This window comes from Lissotriton vulgaris, unplaced genomic scaffold (genome assembly GCF_964263255.1).
Source record: "Lissotriton vulgaris unplaced genomic scaffold, aLisVul1.2 SCAFFOLD_214, whole genome shotgun sequence".
In the NCBI taxonomy this organism is placed as follows: domain Eukaryota; kingdom Metazoa; phylum Chordata; class Amphibia; order Caudata; family Salamandridae; genus Lissotriton; species Lissotriton vulgaris.
Window position 1 is genome coordinate 1,260,221 of NW_028243866.1, and position 22,590 is coordinate 1,282,810.

The following is a 22,590-nucleotide window of genomic DNA, read 5'->3' on the forward strand; positions in this document are numbered from 1 at the left end:
TGCTTGGAGAACATAGCCTCCACGTAAGCCCCTGGCTGGGCGGTGTCCCCATCAATCACAACGCTGCTTGCAGTGTTGTGATTGGCTTGGAGGAGGGAGCCTGGCTGCCTGCTTTCTGTTCCTGCTGGAGGCAGGATAACAGGAGTAGCAGCCAAGAAGACGTTGCACCCTGCTGGAGGAAAGGTAAGTCTACTTTTTTTATTGTTAAATTAAATCCCCTCCCTGCGTGACCACCCCACCCTGCGCAACCCACCCAAAGGAAAGGTGACCAACTCCCCACCCCCCACTCGTGACGCATGCCGGCCACTACTGCATAGCAGCCTATTACATCACAAATATGTTTATGCCAGTATGCACTTCTCCAAGGCTTTCAAGCAGGTAATTTGTCAGCAGTGTGTCTGACAAAAGACTTAAGAAATCTCCCGTTTCCTCTTCTTGTCAAATGAACATGTTGCTGTCACATATCCTTAGCCACAATAGCAAACTGCATATAACTTGATCGTGTACTCATATCAAAGTTCCATTACATCCCCTACACTAGTAGCACACCTGCGTCAGTGTGACAGCTGCCTTTGGAAGCAGCTTCATCACCCTGACCGCTGGTGATCCGAACGAGGACCTGATTCTGCAAGGTCACTTGTTTGGAAACGAATGTTGGTGAAGTTGCTGCTACCTTCCTGCAACAGTGATTTTCTGACTGGTGTAAATTACATTTGTAACATTACCCAACTCGCAGGGTTTACCTACGCACTTTCAGGCTTGGCTTTTATAGTCTAAAATCACCCCACAAGACACATTTGGATGAGGCAGACATCTTGGTACCATTCGCATAGCTGAAACACTGCTCAGGAGACACTTTCAAAGATGATGGGAGATATGATGCCACACAATATTAGAAGTATTTCACTCTATCAGTAAATATGTATATATCATAGTTACTATAGGTAGGCAGTTTAGTCATAGACACAATCCTACAATAATCTCTAATATACATTTGTTGGATGCCAGTTATGTAAGAGTTATATTATTCGTATGATTGATTGCTATAGCAGAGCCATTTCTTAAACATCAGGCATTGCTTAATCTTGCCTGCTTTAAGTAATCAACTGTTAATTATGCAAGAGCAAATTTTATTCGCTAACAAAAATGCTTTTAATAAAAATGTGCAAAGCCATCTTTTAAATAGCACATATACTAAACACGAAGATTTCTAGTAGGCAATCATACTTAAAGATATAAGCCTGCAAGTGTATAAATAAGTGCAGCTTAAGTTAGCCTAACTGTCAAAGCCATGTTAACTGAAAATAATGCATTCATATCAAAGGCCTGTTTTCATGTTGAGTCATTGTTTGCACGAGACGTTTTACTTTTTTTTCTGCCGATGTAATTTTCCAGAAGCCTCCTGTTAGCTAGTGAATAGGCACTTGTTTTGTATTAGATAACTGATAGGTTCTAACAGGAACGAGAGGGGGCAACATAAGAATGAGTCATGAGAAGAATAGTCTTGACCACATCATGCGAAATATGTAACGTTTTGATATCTAATGTCTAAAGTCTTCTGCACCCGTATGAGAAAATGGGGAGCTTGCCTATTACCAGGACTTTACTGGAATTCTACTGCAGGACATAGGAGACGAAAGAAAATAATGTTGCAACATAGAATTTTTTATATTTATATTAGTGTGTCCTTCTAGAGTAGCGGCCGGATTCCTTCTCAAACTTTCTGACGGATTCCTTCTCCTACTCTCTGACTGGAGATTCATGTTTGAGTTTCTGATACTTCTTGTTAGATTTGGGGGTCTCTAGTTGGCACAGGTAGGTACTTGTGATAAATAGGGACCCTTGCCTCTAGTCAGGATAAGGGGATAACACTCCTAAAATAATACAGTAACCCAGTGACAACACTTCAGATGGACACGACCCAAGATTTTATATAAAAAATAAGTATACTTTATATAGATTTACCACAAGACCATAAACGACAAAAATACACAATACTGTTACTTTAAGATGGTAGTTTTAGCTTATTTCAGTTCAATTCTTAAGATGCGACACTTTGCGTCAATGTACCTTACGATGCGTTGTGCTTCCATAACAAGCAATGTCGCAGCGAGGAAAATGCGGCAAAGTTCAGGTGCAAATAAATAAAGACCTGAAGATCTTCCAGATGCAGCACGCTTCTCCGGGGATGCGAGAAGTTCTCGGTTCGATGCGTGGACTGCAGCGGCGACACCCTTGTTCAGAAGTGCGACGGCAACAGCTGCGACACTTTTCTCCAACCTTTACGTGAAGCTCCGCAAAATGCGACAACTATAGCGGCGACATCCTTGTTCAGAAATGCAACGGCAGCAGCTCTGACGGCGGTGTGCTTCTCCGGGGTGCGAGGTGCTTTCCTCAATGCGGTGCAATGCGATAGTTCCAGCGGCGACACCCTTGTTCAGAAGTGCGACGGCAGCAACAGCAACGGCGACACGCTTCTACCTCGTTGCAAGACTCTTCTCTCGATGCGGTGCAGTGCGACAACTCCAGCGGCGACTCCCTTGTTCAGAAGTGCGACGGCAGGCAGCAGCGACAGCGACACGCTTCCTCTTTGATGCGGCATGCTTCTCTCAATACGGGGCAGTACGACAACTCCAGCGGCGACAACCTTGTTCAAAAGTGCGAAGGCAGCAGCAGCGACGGCGACAAGCTTCAATCTTGTTGCATCGCTTTTACAGCTCCTTGCGACACACACTTTCTCAGAAGGCCCAAAACAGCAGCAGGCACTTCCACAAGAACTCTGGGGAGCTGGGGATTGAAGTCTGTTGTCCCTGAGACTTCAGCAGGCGGCAAGCTCTTTTCCAAGCCCTTGGAGATCCTTCGCAAGTTGAAAGCAAAGTACACAAAGTTCCTTTCTCCTTCCTTTGGCAGTAAGGCAACCACTGCAGGCCAATCCCCCAAGCAGCACTTCAGCTTGGGAATAGTCTCTCCTCAGTTTCTTCAAGTTCCTCTCCTCAGTAAAGGTTTCTTCTTGTAGTCCAAAGTGATCTAATTTCATGGGATCAGGATCCCAATATTTATACCCCAAAATCCTTTGTTCTCTGAGGGTAGAGGGGCCTTTGCCCAGTCCAAACCAGTTCTGAAGCACTCTGTTTACATGACTCCTTCTTTACTTTCACAGTGCAGGGCAGAAACATCAGACGCCCCACAGGAGGTGGAGCCAGCATTGTGGAAGGCGAGTACAGCCCTGGAGCACTTTTTTGACAGAACTCCTTCTCTTCTTGCATTGTGCAGGGCAGAGACATCAGCCGCACCCCAGGAGGTGGAGCAAGCATTGTGGAAGGCAGGCACAACTCTTTTCAAGGTTCAGGTGCAACTCTTCCCTCCCATCTCTCTATTCACCACTGGGCTGACTTATTCTGTCTCTTGGAATCCCCAGCCCTGTCACTCACAAACTCCAGACAAGGAATACACAACCTAGCAGAGGCGGGCTTGAAAGGTTAGACAAGAAAATATCTACTTTCTAAAAGTGGTATTTTCAAACACAGAATGTTAAAATCAACTTCACTAAAAGATGTATTTTATCATTCTGAGTCCCGGCATACTAAACTCGAATTTCTACCATGTTCTCTGAGTCAGTTAGGATTATAAAATGTAATAATTCTACAGCCCATTCTGGCCTATGGAGAACAGGTAGCCTTGCAATGGTGAAAAATGAAAATGACTGTAATTCACTATTAGGACATGCCACACACATCAGGGCTTGTCCTACCTTATACTTACAATGCACCCTGCCCTTGGGCCTACCTTAGGGGTGTCTGATATGAAGAAAAGGGAAGGTTTAGGGACTGGCAAGTAGGTGCACTTGCCCAGTCAGCATGACAGTACCAGACTGCAAGCAGGCTCTGCAATGGCAGACCTTAGACACATTTTTCAAGGCTGCTTCTGTGGGTTACACAACCAGTTCTGCAAGCCCACCAGCAGATTTGGATTTACAAGCCCCGGGCACACTCATTGCACTGTACTAGGGTCTGACAAGAAAACCAAATAGCCAAACATGGAACCACTGATTAATATATCCATTTACAATAGGGAGCACTTGCACGGTGGCACTAGGCAGCAGTGGAACAGTGCCCAAAGCATCTAACCCCAGCAAAAAGGCAGCAGCACAAAATAGAAGGGAGACGCACGCCAACGGTGCCAGGTCTAACACGTCTCTTTATGACAGGTTGCTTTACTTATTTTCATTGAATTGTCTGCTGATATGGAGCTCATCAGAACTCCTCATTCAGTTTCTGAACTGACACCTTATTTTCACCTTATACTAATATATTTAGATTAAGGAATTTTCTTTATGGAAAACACTTATGGCATTAAACAATAATTACTATTGTTTTGACTAATGTCCTATTTTACCTCACATTGAAATATCAATTATTGGAGCATGGTAATTTCCAATGCTGATTCTTAAAAGGATAATTCTTATTGGATACAATCATTAAAAACTAAAAGAAATTAAAATAAAACCCTTTAACTCATACAACTCTCTTTATTGACTGAACTAAAAGTCATTAATGATTTAACATGCCAGTTGGATTAATGTAGATGATTGCTCCTTTTTTTTTTGTCCTCATTTGCCTTCCCTTCTCGACAAGGGTAATACCAACCACTTTGCACGACTTAGGGACGTGATTTGATTTTCTGGTGGTAGAGATGTCCCAGAGAAGAAAGAGGGTATCTTTAACTCCATCTCTGTATATTTCAACCTGTAGGACCGAAATCGATTCTAGGCTGGCCCTTCCAGGAGCATTAATGGCATAATCATCGGACCCGTGGAAAGAAAAAAAAAAAAACCCGGGTTCATCTCCAATTGATTAGGAGGTCCCAAAAGGCCAAATTGTGCTTACGAGCTGTTCTTTTAAGATCCATTTTCGAAATTTCATGTAGGGATGAAAGCCACCGAGAATGTAATGGGGGTGTTTTTTCTATCCACAGATTTGTCTTCTCGCCATTAAAATTGCATAGAAAAGAAAAAATTTTGCCTTGCCCTTAATATTCTCTTCCAGCCCAAAAATGACAAGTGAGAGGGTTATTGACAAAGATGTATGTAGGATAGAATTTAAAGTATTCTTCACCTCTTCCCAAAAGTTTGAAATGTCAGGACATTCTAGAAACATGTGTATGTCATTGGCACCTGCCATGTTGCATTTGTTACATTTTTTGTCTGGTAGAAATTTAGACAATTTCAATGGTGTAATATAGGCACGGTGAATTGAAAAAAGATGATTTTGTCTTAACCATGCGGGTTTTACAATTTTATACAGTAGTCCGCAAGATTTTAGCCACATCTCGCCGCATGGAGTTCTAATCACTGTTCCCCATAGCTCATCTGGCAGTTTAAACTCCCCATTGTTTTCCTCCAGCATCTGCCAATACCATGTAGCTACTTCTTTCCCTCCAATGGGACATTCTACCAGCGTTTGTTCTAATGTGCTGATTTTCCCAATGTTGGTATCTATACGGCTCTGTGATCTCGCCCAGCTATCTAATTGAATAGATTTGAATCTAGACAGCCCTGAGCGTACAAGTTCGTATAATTCATTCCAAGCTATTAGTTTCCAGTCTTTAAAGAGTTGGCCCCATCTTGTGATACCTGCTTGCTTTCTTATAGTGGAGAGTCTGTCCTTCAAACATGGTGGTAAGCCGGGTGAGTCCCAGATTGGGGAATAATTAGAATAATATGACAGGCCTATTTTTTCCCTTATGTTAGTCCAGTTTTTAGCCCATGATTGTGCCATTTTAAGTTAAATTTTTTTAAAGAATTTCTGACTTCCAAATTTAAACATAAAGCCCTCTGGTGTTAAATTCACCCCCAATAATATTGCTTTATACATAGAGTTAGGAGTAAGATTAGATGGCGTTTTTAATAGCATTCTTGAGTGTGACATCTGGAAGGCCCACGAGTAGTACAACAAGTCCGGAAGTGCAAGGCCCCCCTTTTCCCTTCTTCTTCTTAGTTTTTTCCTTGCTATTCTTGTTGTTTTATAATTCCATATAAAATAATTAATTTCTCTTTGAGATTTTTCAATTTGTTTCGGCTCAAATACGGTTGGAATAGTATTAAAGATGAAGGTAAATTTAGGGAGGATACACATTTTAACTAAATTTACTCTACCCATTATGGAGAGCGATAGATGTGACCAGGATTAAAAAAGTTTTTTACTCTCAGTATGTATTCTTTCCAATTAGTTTGCCCAATATTCCCTACTTCCTGGGTTATTCTTATTCCTAGGTAACGCATAGATGTTGAAACGTTTGCCCCTAGCTGAATGTTTGGTAGATTCCATACCATTATCTCCGTTTTGCTGGAGTTAATGTCATAACCCGAAATATGATCGAAATCTTTAGCCCGTCCAATGATGACTGGCAATGCCTTAACTGGGTCAGATGTAAAAACCAGAATATCATCTGCATATAGTGCCACCCGCCTTTCCCACTCTCCATAGCTATAAGATGGAATATTAGCCTCATCCCTTAAAAGTTGAGCGAACGGTTCGATATGCAAGTTGAATAGGAGAGGGGAAAGCGGGCAGCCCTGCCTTGTGCCTCTAGATATGTTGAAGGCGTCGGTCAAAACCCCATTAATCATTAGCCTAGCAGAGGGTGTGTTGTATAGTAATTTAATTGTCCTACAAAACCCTTCCCCACAGTTGAATTTTTTTAATACGTCATTTAAATAGAGCCAGTTAACTCTATCAAATGCTTTGGTTGCGTCTAGGGTCAAAGTAGCTAGGGGTATAGAGACGGCCGTAGCAATATCTATGGCCCCCACGAGTTCATGAGTTAACTCCGCTAGTTGTCTACCTTTGATGAATCCCTTTTGATCTGGGTGAACAATATTACTAATAACGCTAGCCAATCTTGTGGATATTATGGTTGTAAATATTTTGTAATCACTATTAAGGAGTGATATGGTCTATATGACCCACACTCTGATGGAGATTTTCCAGGTTTAGGAATGAGCACTATTGTAGCCTCTCCCCAAGATTTGGGTGGCAGGTCTCCATTTATTAGAATGCCATTAAAAAGTGCCGTGAGCACAGGAGCTATGATATGTTCAAGGGATCTGTAAATTTCTCCGGGCAGACCGTCTGGACCTGCCGCTTTTCCCTTTTTTGAATGGCAAATTGCTTTCATCACCTCGTCCGCATTGATCTCATTTTCTAACATTTTACTCTGGCTTGTTGATAGAGTTGGAAGTGCAATAGCATCTAACCACTTATCTCTTGCTTGTTTATCATTGGGGAGATCTTCTTTGTAAATCACCTCAAAAAATTTGTAAAAGGCATTCCCTATTTCTTGATTGGTTGATCTTGTCTCAACCTCTCCTGCTATCTTACTTTCTCTGATGTAGTTTAGGGCTTTATCGGCTTTTATTTTCCATGCCAATACTTTTCCTGCAGCTTCTCCGAATTCGAAGTGGGAGGATTTACTCACTTCCCACCTTTTATTTATTCTTTCTTGTAGAATATTTTCCATTTGATTTTTCAATTCGGCGAATTTTTCATGTTCTACTGATGTTCTGCTGATGTTACTGAGTTCGGGTCTAACCTTAATTCCAGATGTTTCATATCCATTTCTAGTGTCTTAATTTTGTCATTATATATTTTCCGCCTATAAGAGGCTCTGTTTGTAATCTGCCCTCTTAAGAAGGCCTTAAAAGTCTCCCAAACCACTGTAGAGCCAGCAGAATTTTTATTAATGTCAAAAAAGGTTTGGGCCTCGTCTGACAGAAATTTGACCTCTTCTTCCTCCAGCAAGAAGATTGATGTATTGTAATACCGGCTCCCTAAATTACAAACAGCAAACTTTGGTAAAGTATGTCTAATGAATATGCTACTATTTGACAAGTACAAGATTCAGGCAAGAGAAGGAGCTCAAATCTTCCTATGCCCTGGAATCACTTGAGCGTGATAAGGGGACATTGTTGTGGGCTGGACCAGCCTCCTTTTACATCCAAGCAGAATAGATAGGAGTCAGTGAGGGTAAAGAATTTGAGACACCCACTTTTATCATTACAAATACATTCTTTTAATGTCATCTTCAGTCCCATCACTGTAGAGGGGTGTATGAAACTGGACAATTTCAATTTTGCAAATGTTATGAAATTATGTCCATTTGAGGAGTTGCAGAAACACCCCCAACAAAAATAGGCTTTTACAAGGAATGTTCCAGATCAATTAAATTAACAAACAGACTATTTGAAAGTTTATAATGGCACTTTCAGATTGAAAAATGTTGACTGTTTTCTTGACAAATTATTATCCTCATTGCAGTCTTTATTAATTTTGCAGGTACAATATCCAACATTAAGAATCAGATGCATGAGACTGCAAGTATGAATGTTTTTGTTTTTGCTGAGGTCACTGGCTTGGGACTCGTGCTGTGGTTATCAGGGCATGATGGCAGGCTGCTCCCGACAGAAGTTGCTCACAGAAGAATGTATGATGCTACAATGCATACATTTAGAACGCATGCCTTTACAACACAGTTTTAACACTGCAACATCCCTTACAGCGCATACATTTACATCGCGTGCCATTACAACACATTTTTTAAAACTGCATTTACAATGCATTCCATTACATCACATTATACCTTTACAACACATACCATTACATTGCATTTAAGGTAAGTGTTGGATAGTGTACGGGTAAAAATTACTATTCTAACTCCAGGGGGTGCAACAGTAGGGTAAGTTTTGGATAGTGCAGGGGTAAAAATTATTATTCTAACTCCAGGGGATGCAACAGTAGGGTAAGTGTTGGATTCTGCCCTCTAGTGGCACAATGTTCTAATAGCCTTATAGCCCTGCGTAGCAGGTCTATACCGGCTATTAAAGTTCTGGTTCCTTGTTAAAGGCCCTCGCCTTCGGCTCAGGCCTTTAATGCGGGAGCCAGCCTTTAACAGCCGGTATAGCCCGCTACGGTTGGCTATAAGGCTATGTTATGAGCAATGACCAATCCTACAACTGTAATTTTATTTCCCTTCCTACAGCTTCAAACACGATGGACAGGTAGGTACGTTCAGTCCGTGCATGTGCCCACACCTGGGTATGAGGCCTCTTACCTTTGTTATAAACATTGGTTGGAAGCTGCACATTGCTAAGGGATGTGTTCACCATCATGTTATTAAAGTGCTCATTTGATTCCAGGACAAATTCATCTCCAAGTTCCACATAGTTTCCATTCTCGTCCTTCTCGTTAACCCGAACAGAATTGTAGTAGTCAAACTGGTGGGAAAGAGAAGAGAGTGTCATAGACTGGGAAAAGCTAGAATCCTCCTGGGGATAAGGGGTTGGGAATGAAAATACCATTAGAACCTCTGATAAGCTCTTTTTCAATTAGGGAAAATCATTCAAAATCACCATCTTACCCACAAGCAATATAAACACTTGAGTTGATCATTGACAATAAAACAGATTGTGTTTCTGTATTACATTCATTGTGCTCATGAGATGGCCAGTCTTATTTTAGATCATTATGACTTTGTTAATTATTTCCTGTCGGCCTTCTCTCTCTTAGTAGCACATATTGACAATTGGAACCTAGAGCCCAGCTTGTTGCTCACTTTGAGCCATAATTCACTGAAACATGCTACCAGATAGTAACTCTTGTGGGTCGCGGTCACCCTTGATTCCTCTGGGCACCCCATTGAGCTGGTTGACAAGTTTGCCATTTGCGGTAGGCCTCGGCACACCTGCAGGCCAGTCACCGTCAGACTGGAAATAAAGGAGTGAAATAAAGTAAAAGCATGGCAACAGGTCTTCAACTATGACTTCAGGATCTGAATAACATACCTGTATCCATCAATGCAGCTCTACCAGTGCTCAAATTAGGAAAAAGCTACAGACAAACTTCTTAAATTAAACCACATCACCTCGAATTAACAGTCCATTCCACTGTCAGAAGCCAACTACTTCTCCAAACAATCACTCATTGAATGCATGCCTGTGACCCTGAACAACGCTCCACTGTGTTTCGGCTAAAGGTCTGATTTCTATCTTGGCGGACGGGATTGGAGCCTCATAGGATATAATGGAATTTATATTTCAGCAGACGGGATATCCATCACCGTTGTGACAGAGTAACCCATCCGCCAAGATCTAAATCAGCCGCTAAGTCTTTGCTATACAAATACCACATAGACACACACATACTAGCTAAATGTGTTTTAATTAAGATTTAATGCTGTCAAATGCTGAGCATTCTCTGTCAAGCTACATATTCACATCAACTAGTCGCCTTTAAAAACGTCCTTTCAGGTAGTAAAGCATTACCTCGAGCTAGAACAAATGTCAGTCAAATATTAGGTGCAGTGTAGCAAAGAAAGGCATAGAACGTCTACAAAAATGTGGCAACATGTGGCACTCACCAAAATAGATAACTGTTGTAATCTCCTATTCTTGGTACCTTGAGGAGACTGGCAGCGCATGGCAAGAATGTTAAGAGACCCCGTGATGAGAATTCTATGTTGGGACATTTGGAGTCTCTCAGCTGAGCTGGCATGCTGTCAATGTTGGTGGTGCTGGGTTCATGACAATACACTACTTAAATCAAATGTGCATTTCAATACTGGCAACGAGTTATGCTTGATGGGGGACAAGTGTTCTGCACCACCAACTTCCCTTTTTGCACCAATATGAGGAATCTATCATTTCAAGCGGCATTAGTGAAGGAGCGAGGATTTCAACACTTTTATTTGGTAACGGAGCATTGCGCATTGTGTTACCCGTGTCCAACTGTCGTGTCAGGTGTTGTAGTTTTGGGAACTTTTGGCTGGACTCGAGCCTCCGATGAACGTGTATCAGCTCGAGGTGCCAGTGGTTGTACATCCTCGCAGGCAGCCATTGCTAGGGAACCGTGGAAGCAAACAGCAGAAGGAGCCGTCTGAGTGTGAGTATGGAGGCCCCGGGTGATTGTGTATCCTCACGGGCAGCCATTGCTAGGGAGCCATGGAAGCAAACAGCAGAAGGAGCCGTCTGAGTGTGAGTATGGAGGGCCCCGGTGATTGTGTATCCTCGCAGGCAGCCATTGTAGGGAGCCATGGAAGCAAACAGCAGAAGGAGCCGTCTGAGTGTGAGTATGGAGGGCCCCGGTGATTGTGTATCCTCGCAGGCAGCCATTGTAGGGAGCCATGGAAGCAAACAGCAGAAGGAGCCGTCTGAGTGTGAGTATGGAGGGCCCGGTGATTGTGTATCCTCACGGGCAGCCATTGTAGGGAGCCATGGAAGCAAACAGCAGAAGGAGCCGTCTGAGTGTGAGTATGGAGGCCCCCGGTGATTGTGTATCCTCACGGGCAGCCATTGCTGGGAACCGCGGCAACAGGATCCGTCAGCATGGATGAGGTCACGCGCACAGTTTTGTCCCAAACACAAGTACATACGTTTATGTGGAAGCCAACGTGTCTATGCGACGTTGTCACATGTACAGCTGCGTCGACCACCATATTTGTTTGAGGCGAATGATTCATTTTAATAAATCGCTGACCGGACTTATACATCATTACGCTGATCATCCAGTGACATTCAAGGCATTTTAATTTCAGTGAATGTGCAGCCCAGTTATATCACAGAAAAAGCCTGTAACTGGATTTTGGTGAGAATTTATTGAATTTTGTTTAACTTTTGTGCAGTACAAATGTACATCTGCTAACATTCAACTACTAGCAAGTCTCAACCCACAGTTTTTCTGTCAGAGAAGGGGGAGCCACTTTTGTCTTGGAAAAGGTGAAGAAAACTATTTGACTCCAATTGAGTGGCCATTGAGGGGAGAAATGTTCTGCTTACAGGAAACAAGCCATTCTACTGCATAATCTTAGCGTTGAGGGACGTAATTTCTATGACAGCATTGATGAGTTGGCTGTTAGTAATGGTGAATGAGAACCCTCGGATGTTTTTTTTAATGTCCATGAAAATGCTTGAGCAGTACTTAGGGCCACATATAAGGGTAGTGTTAGAACACCACAAATTGTTCACCAGGGTACTGGAACCTAATGATAAAAGTGGGCAATTATGTTGCATCTTTAAAGACCTTGGCTCGCATATGTGAGTTCAGAGAATTAACTGAATCTCTCGTAAGAGATAAATTGGTGAGATGCACCAATTGCAACAGGGTGCAAGAGAAACTTGTCCAGGAATCCTACACTCAAGTAAGCCATTGTCATTGTGCAACACATGGAGAACATGTCAGGTTGGGTGAAGAATATGAGAAGTAATGCTCTGGCAATGGGCAAAAGTTCTGTACAGAGCAGTATTAATGAAGTTACGGAGGAAAAAATACTTCAGGCTAACAGAGGAAATGTTTTTTAAAGTGTCTTCCGTTGCAATGTTGAAAAATGGCCCAAACACACAGAAGGTCAAAGGTTTTAGATGTTGCAGTTTTGCCCACTATTCCAACAGCCCAACTTGTTATGCCAAAGGGTCAGTGTGCCATAAGTGTGGTATCAAAGGGCATTATGTGCGTGTGTGTAGGTCCACAGAGAAGGTGAAAACTGTGGAAAATGTGTGTGAGAACGTGCAAACTGGTAATTCTGAGTGGAAGTGAGGACAGTGGAGAGGTGGATGCTGACATAATGGTCATGCAGAGTGTGAAATTGATGTTGGTGGGAAGACATGTGTAGTGCTAGCATACTGAGGTTTACACTTCACCATGATTGGAAACAAACAATGGGATGAAAAGTTTGCTAATGAAGGAATAAAGTTGGACCCTCCCGATATTAATCCGGTTAGCTGTGGGAGTTTGACTATTAATGTGTTGGATTACGAAGTGATAAAAGCTGAGTTTAAGAATAGACTAACCATTGAGAAGGTTTATGTAGCGGAGAGAGGTGACAACCTTTTGGGATGGAGGCACCAACGTGATTTAGGAACTATTTTCAGGTGCTTCCCAGAGGTGTTTTGTGACAATTTAGGTCTACTCAAAATCTTGAAAAAAGAAGCTAGGCCACGTGTGCATAAAGTGCAGAGAGTACCGTGCATGATGACTGTACCATTGAAACAGAAACTAGGAAGACTTGTGGATATGGAAGTGATAGAAGAAATTGAGGTGTTAGAGTGGTTGGCGCCAGTGGTTTTAGCACCCAAGGATGGGGGTAAAGCCATTGAAATGTGTGTGGACATGCGTGGTCTTAATGAATGGATCTGGCTAGACCACCAACCACTCCCAAACGTTTCTGGATCTGGCTAGACCACCAACCACTCCCAAACGTTTCAGACTCCATCAGCATGCTGAGGGGAGCTAAGATTTTCAGTGTCTTGGATCTCTCATCAGCGTAACACCAGTTTAAATTACATCAAGATTCGAATCATTTTACCTCCTTTGTGACTCCCTTGGGTGCTTACCATTTTATAAGGATGCCATTTGGATTAGGCTCTGCAGCAGCTTGTTTCCAGAGGATTATGAAGTTGTTGCTTGGTGTTGTGACCAATGTCCTCTTTTTCCAATATGATATACTAATTTATGGCCAAGATGAAAGTGAGCATGAGAATGTGCTTAGAGGTGTGTTGAAGAGACTGGGGAGAAAGGACTCACTGTAAAGAAGCAAAAGTGCCGGATTGGGGTGACGTCTGTTACTTACCTTGGACATGTGATTTCAGGTGAGGCAATACAACCTAAATTAGAATTGGCAAAGTGTACTGTAAAGCCTCCTACTCCCAGTGACAAGGAGCAAGTCAGGTTGTTTATTGGACTTGCTGAATTTCACTCAAAATTTGTGAAAGGCTTTGCAAGTATAGCAGAGCCCATCAGATTGTTACATTAAAAAGGAAAGCATTTCAATTGACTGAGGTGAAGCATTTGCAACAATAAAGTCAGTGATTGCCAAGATGCCCACTTTGGAACATTTTGATAACAAACTCAAGATGATACTGACCACGGATGCCAGCATCAGGGGTTTGGGAACTGTGCTATTCCAAACAGTAGAGGGTGAAGAGAGAGTGGTCGATTTTCCTTCAAGAGCACTCAAAGGGGCAGAGGAGCAGTATTCATGCACAGAAAGGGAGGCCTTGAGCATATTTTGGGCCATGAGACATTTATGTTTAATTTGTGGGGCATTCCTTTCTTAGTAAGAACCGATCATCGGCCCCTGGTGCAAGTTTTCTCATGCCACCCTACTGAGCACCTTACTCCCTGACTCAAGCGTTGGAGTGAGGGTTTAGAGGAGTTCCACTTCCAGGTACAATATTTTTCAGGGTCCATGAATAAATCAGCGACTGTTTATCACGCTTACCTTTAGAGGATAAGAATGGTGATATGGGAGCTGAAGGAGTGAATTGGGTCATGGAATCCACTCTCTCGGCGGAAGAGTGGTTCACGAATGTGGAGGAGGAGGTTTTGTTCTCTACCTGAAGTCTTATGTCGTGAAGGGTTGGAAGGGGTACACGTCATTGGATCAGGATTTGAGGCCTTACTGGTCAGTAAGGGATGAGCTGACATTGTGTCATGGCAACCTCATGAGAGGGGACAAGATTGTTCCTCCTAGCGGGTTAAGAAGCAAAATGGTTAACCTTGGACATGGGGGGCATCTTGGGAGGAGTCTCACGAAAACCCGAGTACGGGAAAGCTATTGGTGGTCAGGTATGGACATGATGGTGGAAGAGGGGTTTAAAGAGTGTCACCTGTGTGCAGCAAACGACAACACATGTGTGACCAATTCTGCTCCTCTATCTCCGGTTGCAATACCAGATGAAACTTGGTCTAAGCTGGGACTAGATATTATAGGTCCCTTTGAGTTGCTGCCATCTGGAGAGAGGTTTGTCCTTCTTTTAATATATTACACATCTAAATAGGTGGAGACCAGGTGTGTAAGTGCGGTCAACACCTGGACAAAGTTGGAATTTCTAAAAGATGTGTTTGTGAGTAAAGGAGTGCCCAATTATCTTGTTACTGAAAATGGGGTACAATTTATTTCACAGGAGATGCAGGAATTTTTGAGAGAACTGGGAATTGTGCATCAAAGAACAGCTGTCTATGCACCACAGGCCAATGGTTTGACAGAGCAGATGAATAGGCTAGTAAAGGCTTGTGCACAAAGAGCGTGGACACCAGAGTCTCTCTTAAAAGTTTTCTGAGGGAGACATGGTAGGAATGCTGTACTACTCCATATTCTACAACACAGAGGTCTCCTTTTGAGGCATTAAGGGGCAGAGTAACTAATTCCAAGTTGAATCCTATCTGGTTGCCTTTCAGGAAGGTGAAGATTCTGGATGTAAAGAGAGGAAAGCCAGTCTCAGGTCTTATCAACAAAGATATAAAAAAGGCATGATGAGAAGAATTCATCAGGTATAATAAATGGAACGTGGGTGGCCTGGTTTTGGTGAAAAAAACCAAGGTGGGAAAAAAGGGCATGTCTAGATTCATGGGCCCTTTCATTAATATTGCTATAAAGAAAAATGTGGTGACGTTGATCACTTGTGGCACGTGGAGTATGCCCAGATTTGTGAAGTACTCCAGTGATACACCAGGAACAATCATGTGCAGTGATGTGACATCTGATGATTGTTCTTTAGAAAATGTCACCAGAGATGTGTTAAAGAGACCTCTTTTCGACAACATCCTAAAAATGTTACTGTACGATTTGATGATTATGTTTGGCATTAATGTTTCCCTATTTTCTTTCAGTTCCTCGTTTAGTTCTTTATAGTGTTTTCCTTGTTGTTCTTATTGTTATTTATATTATTAGGTAAAAGGGATGTGTTGTAATCTCCTATTCTTGGTATGCCAAGAATGTTGAGACTCCATGATGAGAATTCCATGTTGGGACAACTGGAGTCACTGAGCTGAGCTGACATGTTGTCAATGTTGGTGGTGCTGAGGTCATGACAATAAACTACTTGAATCACATTGAGACTGGTATTTTAATAATAGTCGCCGTTGTCAAAGTATGAGCTTCAAATGACTGAGTTAGGTGATTATAAAAAGCAACAGAAAAGTTGCTAGTAGGAAAGCCCTTCACTACATGGGAAGAATTGAACACACCAAGGCTTTGAGGAAGACGCGTCTGCTCACTGCAGGTGTGAACTTGGAGGCATAGAACTCTTCATATAATGCTGAATAGAGTTTCTAAACTGATGACTTATTGTCCGCGGCGTTTATCCACCATTGACCTTAGAGTTATCTTATTTGGATATTCTCAGTCTAATTCCCAAACAGATGCCAATTTAGAGGAGTGGCCATTTTTGGTTTGCTCCATTATGACTGTACAAGTATCTGCATTCTAGCAGCAAGCATACATGGCTTGTCCATGGCAATGCATAGATAGAAATTTGTGGATACACTTACCACAAGCGATTCATTGAATTCGTGGTTCAGATCTGCCTGCTCTGCTGCTTCCACCAGGCTCTAATGCAGAAAGACATGGAAAAATAAAATTCTGGATGAGTTTTAAGCTCATATGACGGCATAATATTTTCAGCGACCAACCTTGGATTTTGCGTGGTTCTAGATATCAATGAAAGGTATAGAACACTAAGAAAAGAATTCAAGGTCAGGATCGAATTTATACAAAAACGTTTGCAAATGTGGGATCATTTTGCCACAGCATCTTTTGAAGTAAATGTGTGTCACATAGTGGTTGCCTGTAGGTCCTGTGATGAATAGGATTTTCACATGTAAACAGAAATCCTGATTTAACAAAACCGTAACTCCATGTAAAAATATGTAAAAATCTGATGTAATAAGCAGAATTTTTTCTTCGTAATTCGTGGTAGGCATGAGAAGAAGGATGCTTATAGATTTATAAGTAATATTGTGCAATATATAGCATACTTTACCCCCTGCCGTATAATATAAGGATATTACAAGTCACTGAGGAGTTCAGTGAACATATAGTGGAAAGAGGCCAAAGGCCAAGTTCCTTTATAAGCTCATGGAACTCTAAGGTGACTTGCAATATCTCAATAATGTACAGCAGAGGATACTTTATTCCTAATAATACATGGTCATATCACCCCCCTTCCCCGAATGTGCTTAAATCCTTGGTGTTGTTCTCTTTGATATGGAAGAGATAGGATGGATTTTAAGAATAAGAGTAGAATCTCTAAGTACAAAACTAAACACATCAAAAAGCATGTAGATATTTGTGGGGAAAAGATATTTTAATCAGTTAACTACGAACCAGCTTTAAAAACAAACCCAATAGCTCAGAATATTTAGAAACATGCAAATAGATTAAACTCTAGGAGATAAGATAACTTCTGTTTTATTATAAGTTATTAATGTAGGAGGAGCCCACATAAAGAGCTGATTTATAATGGGAGGCCAGGAAACAACTGCCTCTTACAAAGTTCTAATGACAAGACATTCTAGTGACATATATTAATTCTAACAGAACATTCTAAACCTTAAAGTAATATTCATATGTACATATTACAAGATTTTATCTTTCCTATATTTGCCTAAAGCATAGAAAAATAAACAAGTTGCCTAAATATATCCTTTCTACTTATCACTGCTCAGCTAGAAAAACAGACCAGAAGAAGAAAAGGGCACTTTTCCTTTTCGTGTTCAATTTGCAGCCTTAATTATGCTCTGTGGCCTGCCTTTCTCCTTGGCAGCTGGCTCTGCAGCAGGCATTGTGACGTCAAACTCAACGGCAATAAGTTGTTTGAGTTCAGCAGCTATGTCCTTTCTTTATTACCAGGGACTAGGAACGTCACAAGTCACTAGTAATAAAGAAATTAGAGACAGGCTTTTATAGAGTAATTGCAGACTCCCATGTATTTTGATTATATCATTATTGTTTTCTTATATCTTTGATATTTTACAAATGATACTTTGATTATATTGTATCACTTCGTCTTTATATTATGCTAAGACTAAAATATCATTTCTGTTTATTTCTATTTTAATATCATTTTAAATATATGAGTCAAACACTAAACATTGTTTTTATCTAAAATATGTTTTTTTTATTTGATCACGAAACAGAATGTCTTTAACAATAACATATTTTTATTATATAACAGAACACATTAACATAACAAGTCTCATACATCCAATATAACTCAAATATGTCCTAGGGAAAGTTTTCACGGGGCTCTCAACACAATTTACCACCAAGGTATGTCACACACAAACCTAGAACACACTAGACAGAAGACATTGAAGACACACGTTTTACTCACAACTCAGGCACACCAACTACTAGGGAGATATAAGCTTCAAACAAGCAAAGGTATGACCAATAGGCCGGGCTTGTATTTTGAGTCTGAAGTAAAAGCCTTTAAAAAGTCTACCAACGTGAATATCAAACTAACAAATGATTGGTTTCTATACGTAGCACATCTTCGGGAGCGATAATTTAATGGGTGATTATTCAATGTACTTTTGATATGTAAGATAATCTCTCATGCATTGCAGGGCAAGTGCTCAGTTGAAGGCAGAATAATGCACAAACTTGCCACCAGCACATTGTGAGAGTGGCCTTACACCACTCTTTGTATATTTAAATGCTTGGGTAACAATGCTTCACAAATGTTGCATGGTCAAGCCAGACCTAAAAACAAAGAACAAATTAGACAGATCATCAGAGATACACATCACAAAGTCTCAGCACATTTCACAGAACACCACACAGTCTAAAAATATAACGTAACCAGCAACACCATATTTCATCTATTTCTAACAGCAGGAAAACAGGCAGGTCACCAGCCTGTGATAAGGATACGCATCTGGTAAAGCCCTTCCACCACACACAATCATGCCCCCCATTTCAATGAATTAGAAAATGCCACTCAACCTGATGGGTGACTAGAACATAACAACTAGACATGTCATCACAGGGTCATCCAGACTCTGATCAGCAATAGAAACCTGAAAAGTGTGAAGAATGCAAACAGGATCAGGGAAAGCATATCCCAGAACCCCCTACTGCAATGCGATACCACCGAGGCAGATAGGCTTTTAATTGATGGATGAACTAAGAGTGGGCAGTTAACACTCTGGTCGAATAATTGTTTGTATTAAATGCAATAGATTAAAGAAATGCTCCTCATGTATATCCCAGGATCACTCGTCATTATTACTTGCTGACCTGTTAATTAAGGCTCTCCAATCCATGTGTGTGTCATTCATTGCCATGTTTACGCAGCTCAGCCGTAAGAGGAGTAGATTTCCGGACCTGACAGCTCCTCCCACAGAGGTTCATACATAAAGGAGCCACTAGTAGTGGCTCGCACAGGTAAAAACGGTGGGTCCGGGCAGGGCAGGGCAGGGTGGGGGTGGTGTAAGTCGACAGACGACAGGATAAGTAATATTAAACAAATACATTTAAAAAAAACACTTATTTTACGCTCACCACATCATCGCGTCTGCGATGCGGCAAGCTCAAAGTAAGTGGGTTTATTTCATTTTACTTATCCCGTTGTGTGTCGACTTGCACCAACACCCAACCCACCCTGTCCCCGCCTTACCGCTCTTACCTGTGCGAGCCGCCACTGGGAGCCACTCTTATTGAAGCTGGACCATACATGTCATCATCTTTTACATCACTTTCTTGTCTTTGCTTGCAATTATGCAGTTCGAATTTTGCAAATGTGTGTTTGTTTAAACAACGGTTTGGGAATAACATAAAATATTATTTTTGGATCATGTTGGGAAAATGATCACCCCTATAGCGAGAGCTTTAGCCTTGGTTGTCTTCCACCAGGTTGAGTTTAAGCATAAATGTTATGCTAAAAGCACTACAAGTCCATACCAGTTACAAACACTGTAGTTTACTGTAACATAGCATAAGACAATAAAGAGAGTTCCTATTAATTATACAGATAGTGCATTCAGAGACCGGGAAGACAGGTACAAGTTAAAGGTATTTCTGATTGAAAAAGATATACAGAGCTTCAAGTTTCAAGTTTATTTTATTTGCATAGTTCGTTAAAACCATTGCAATACAAAAATATCTCATTACAATTTTTACATATAAAAACTCCTTAGTTCTAAAAGCATTAAAATTCTGTTAGGGGGCGTGGCCAAGATGGCGGAGTGAGCGGACATGTATCGCCACAGCTCCTGCCAATGGCCCTGTTTCAGCACCGGTTCCGAAGCCTTTGTACCCGCAGTGTGGGGCTCAGGACTGTCGGAACCGACCACTTAGCGGAGCGGACCCGGTGTGCGTGCGGAGGCACAGCACGCGACGGTGCGGGACAACTGCGGAACCCGAAGGCGCGAGGCGCCTTTCACCCCTCCGACCTGAAGACGAGGCCGACCTCGGTGGAGGACGCGGCCGAGCGGGGAGCTCCCTGCCTCGGCCATTCGGTGTGGCCTGAGGCGGGTGCCTTCCGTGATCACCTAGAAGCAGCACCGAGGCCCGCAGCAACGGCGGAGGCTCCCGGGCGGACGGCAGAACTGTGCGGTCAGCCCGGCAGGCGGCGGAGCGGTGCAGGACGCCGCAGGGCCCAGAGGTCAAAATAGGCGTGCTGCAGGAGAGGCGGCCGGAGGCGGGAGCCGACCCCAGGAGCCGCGAGCGGCGGAGTGGTGAGTCCCAAACAAGTGCAGTGTGTGGGGACCCAGGGCAGAGAGCTCCCTCGGCGGGCATACTGGCCCGGTGGTGGCTGAGGCTCCTAGACAGAGTCATCCTTGACGGAGGCCCGGCTGACATCGGAGGGCCTTGGTGGGCAGCAGTGTATAGGGACATAAAGCTGGTCCCAGCCGGGGCAAGTTGACTTTCTTCACGCCGAGAGGCCCCCGCCCCTGCACGGCAGCAGGAAGTGTCCCTGGCATGGGAGGTGGGTGTGCTGCGGCGCAAAGGGGATTCCCACGGACGCTGGGAGAGGTGGCGGCTGGGATCCTGAGGGAAGGCAAGGCCCGTCTAAGCAGAGCAGGGGGAGCGGTCCGCAGCAGAGCCTACTGGGCGCGAACCTGCGACAGACCGCACACAGAACGAACCAAGATGGGGGAGCTCTTGCGGGGGTGACCGAAAGGAACACACCGGCCCCGTGGGGATCCACCACGAGCCCAGTGCCACTGTGAAAGTCTGCATATACCGGGGAAGCACACGGAGACCGAAACGCCGGGTGGCAAGGGCGCCGGAGAAGCGGGATGTCGACGGCCAGGCCTCCTAGAGGCAAAACAGTGAAGGTACTGTTCGCTAAAACACAGACCCCCCACAGAAGGACGCAGGGGCACCGGCACCGAAGAAGATGGACCAGGCCTCCAACAGCGGGACGGAACCCATCACAAAGGCCTTTCTGGAGTCCCTCTTTGCGTCCCTGCGGGATGATATCCAGACTTTTAAGACGGAGTTCGCCAGCGAAATCCGGGAGGTACGGCGCGAGATGGATGGCATAGGGGAGAGGGTGGCAGACCTAGAAACCAAAAGTGACGACAGGGACACAGAACTCGCGGCCCAGCAGCAGGAGATCATCCGGCTACACGACCAGCAGGTAGACCTACAGCTCCACCTGGAGGACTTAGAAAATCGCTCTAGATGCCATAACATTCGAATTCGCAATGTGGCCACGTCCGATGCCACCCAAGATGCGTTTCGCTACGCTAGGGAGCTTTTCAACCACGTGCTGGGGCGGCCGCTGGACTCTCCTCTACAGCTGGATAGAGCTCACAGGGCTGGACCGCCCCGTGCAGCGACGGCGCCCCCCCGGACATTTTGGTGTGCGTCCAGGACTATTGTACCAAAGAGGAGATACTACAGAAAGTGCTCCAGAAACACCCGATAGCATTCCAAGGCACATCCCTGCTGTTATTCCAGGACTTGGCAGCGCTCACGCTACACAAGCGTCAACTCTTCTCCAGCAGAACAACATTTCATACAGCTGGGGCCATCCCTTTCGCCTCGTTTTCAGACTGGAGAATAAGCAATACCAGCTTCGCTCGGTATCTCGGAGGCCTGCACGCTGTTAGGGATCGAGAAGCCCGAGGACGAGGCCGAGGCCCAGGGATCCGCGCCAGAAACAGATAGGAGAAAATCTCAGTGGCGCCATCAGCGAAGACGGAAACGAGTCAAGAAACACCCGGTGACGGAGATCGCAGCAGGTCAGCGCGCCGCAGTGGATACAGTGGCCACGGATAACGGCGCCGGTTCCACGGGATGAGAGACCCATTGACGCCTATTGTCCCGGTTGTCCGTTCTGGCCGCATGGCCGTTGGCGGGAAGGCACTCCCGGACAGACTAGTAAGACTACCTTACACTTACCTTTTCTTCTTCTTTTCATCCTTGGATGAGAGACAATGACCATTTGCAGTTGTTGGGGGGGGGGGGTAGTTGGGGTTGGGGAGGGAAGATGGTCCATGGTTCGTTTACTGGTAGGGACGACACTAGGTCAAGAGGTTGGAGTTACGACGCAGAGGCAGGTTGGGGGTTGTCGGCCCCGGCCGCTCCAGGGCTACACAAGGGGCAGGGAGTAGGGTGGAACCTCTAGATGAAGGGCGATGAGCTGATTATCCTCACACTGAACGTCCGCAGCCTTAATAACCCCACTAAGCGCAAGGCGATCCTACTCCACCTAGGACAGTCCGGAGCGGACATATGCCTCTTACAGGAAACACACCTTCTGACCAAAGATTGTCATAGGCTGAGGTCCTGTAAATTTTCCCATCA

General features: G+C 43.7%; 1 protein-coding gene across 1 annotated transcript in view; it reads right to left on the bottom strand.

Moving 5' to 3' along the window:
• Positions 1–22,590, bottom strand: part of LOC147668214 (voltage-dependent calcium channel subunit alpha-2/delta-4-like) — a 987,093-nt gene that overhangs the window by 670,887 nt on the left and 293,616 nt on the right. The window contains exons 4-5 of the mRNA XM_086948696.1: positions 16,320–16,379; positions 9,109–9,271 (exon numbers count right to left, since the gene is read on the bottom strand). Coding sequence (XP_086804822.1) covers positions 9,109–9,271; positions 16,320–16,379 — 223 coding nt within the window. The remainder of the gene's footprint in view (positions 1–9,108; positions 9,272–16,319; positions 16,380–22,590) is intronic.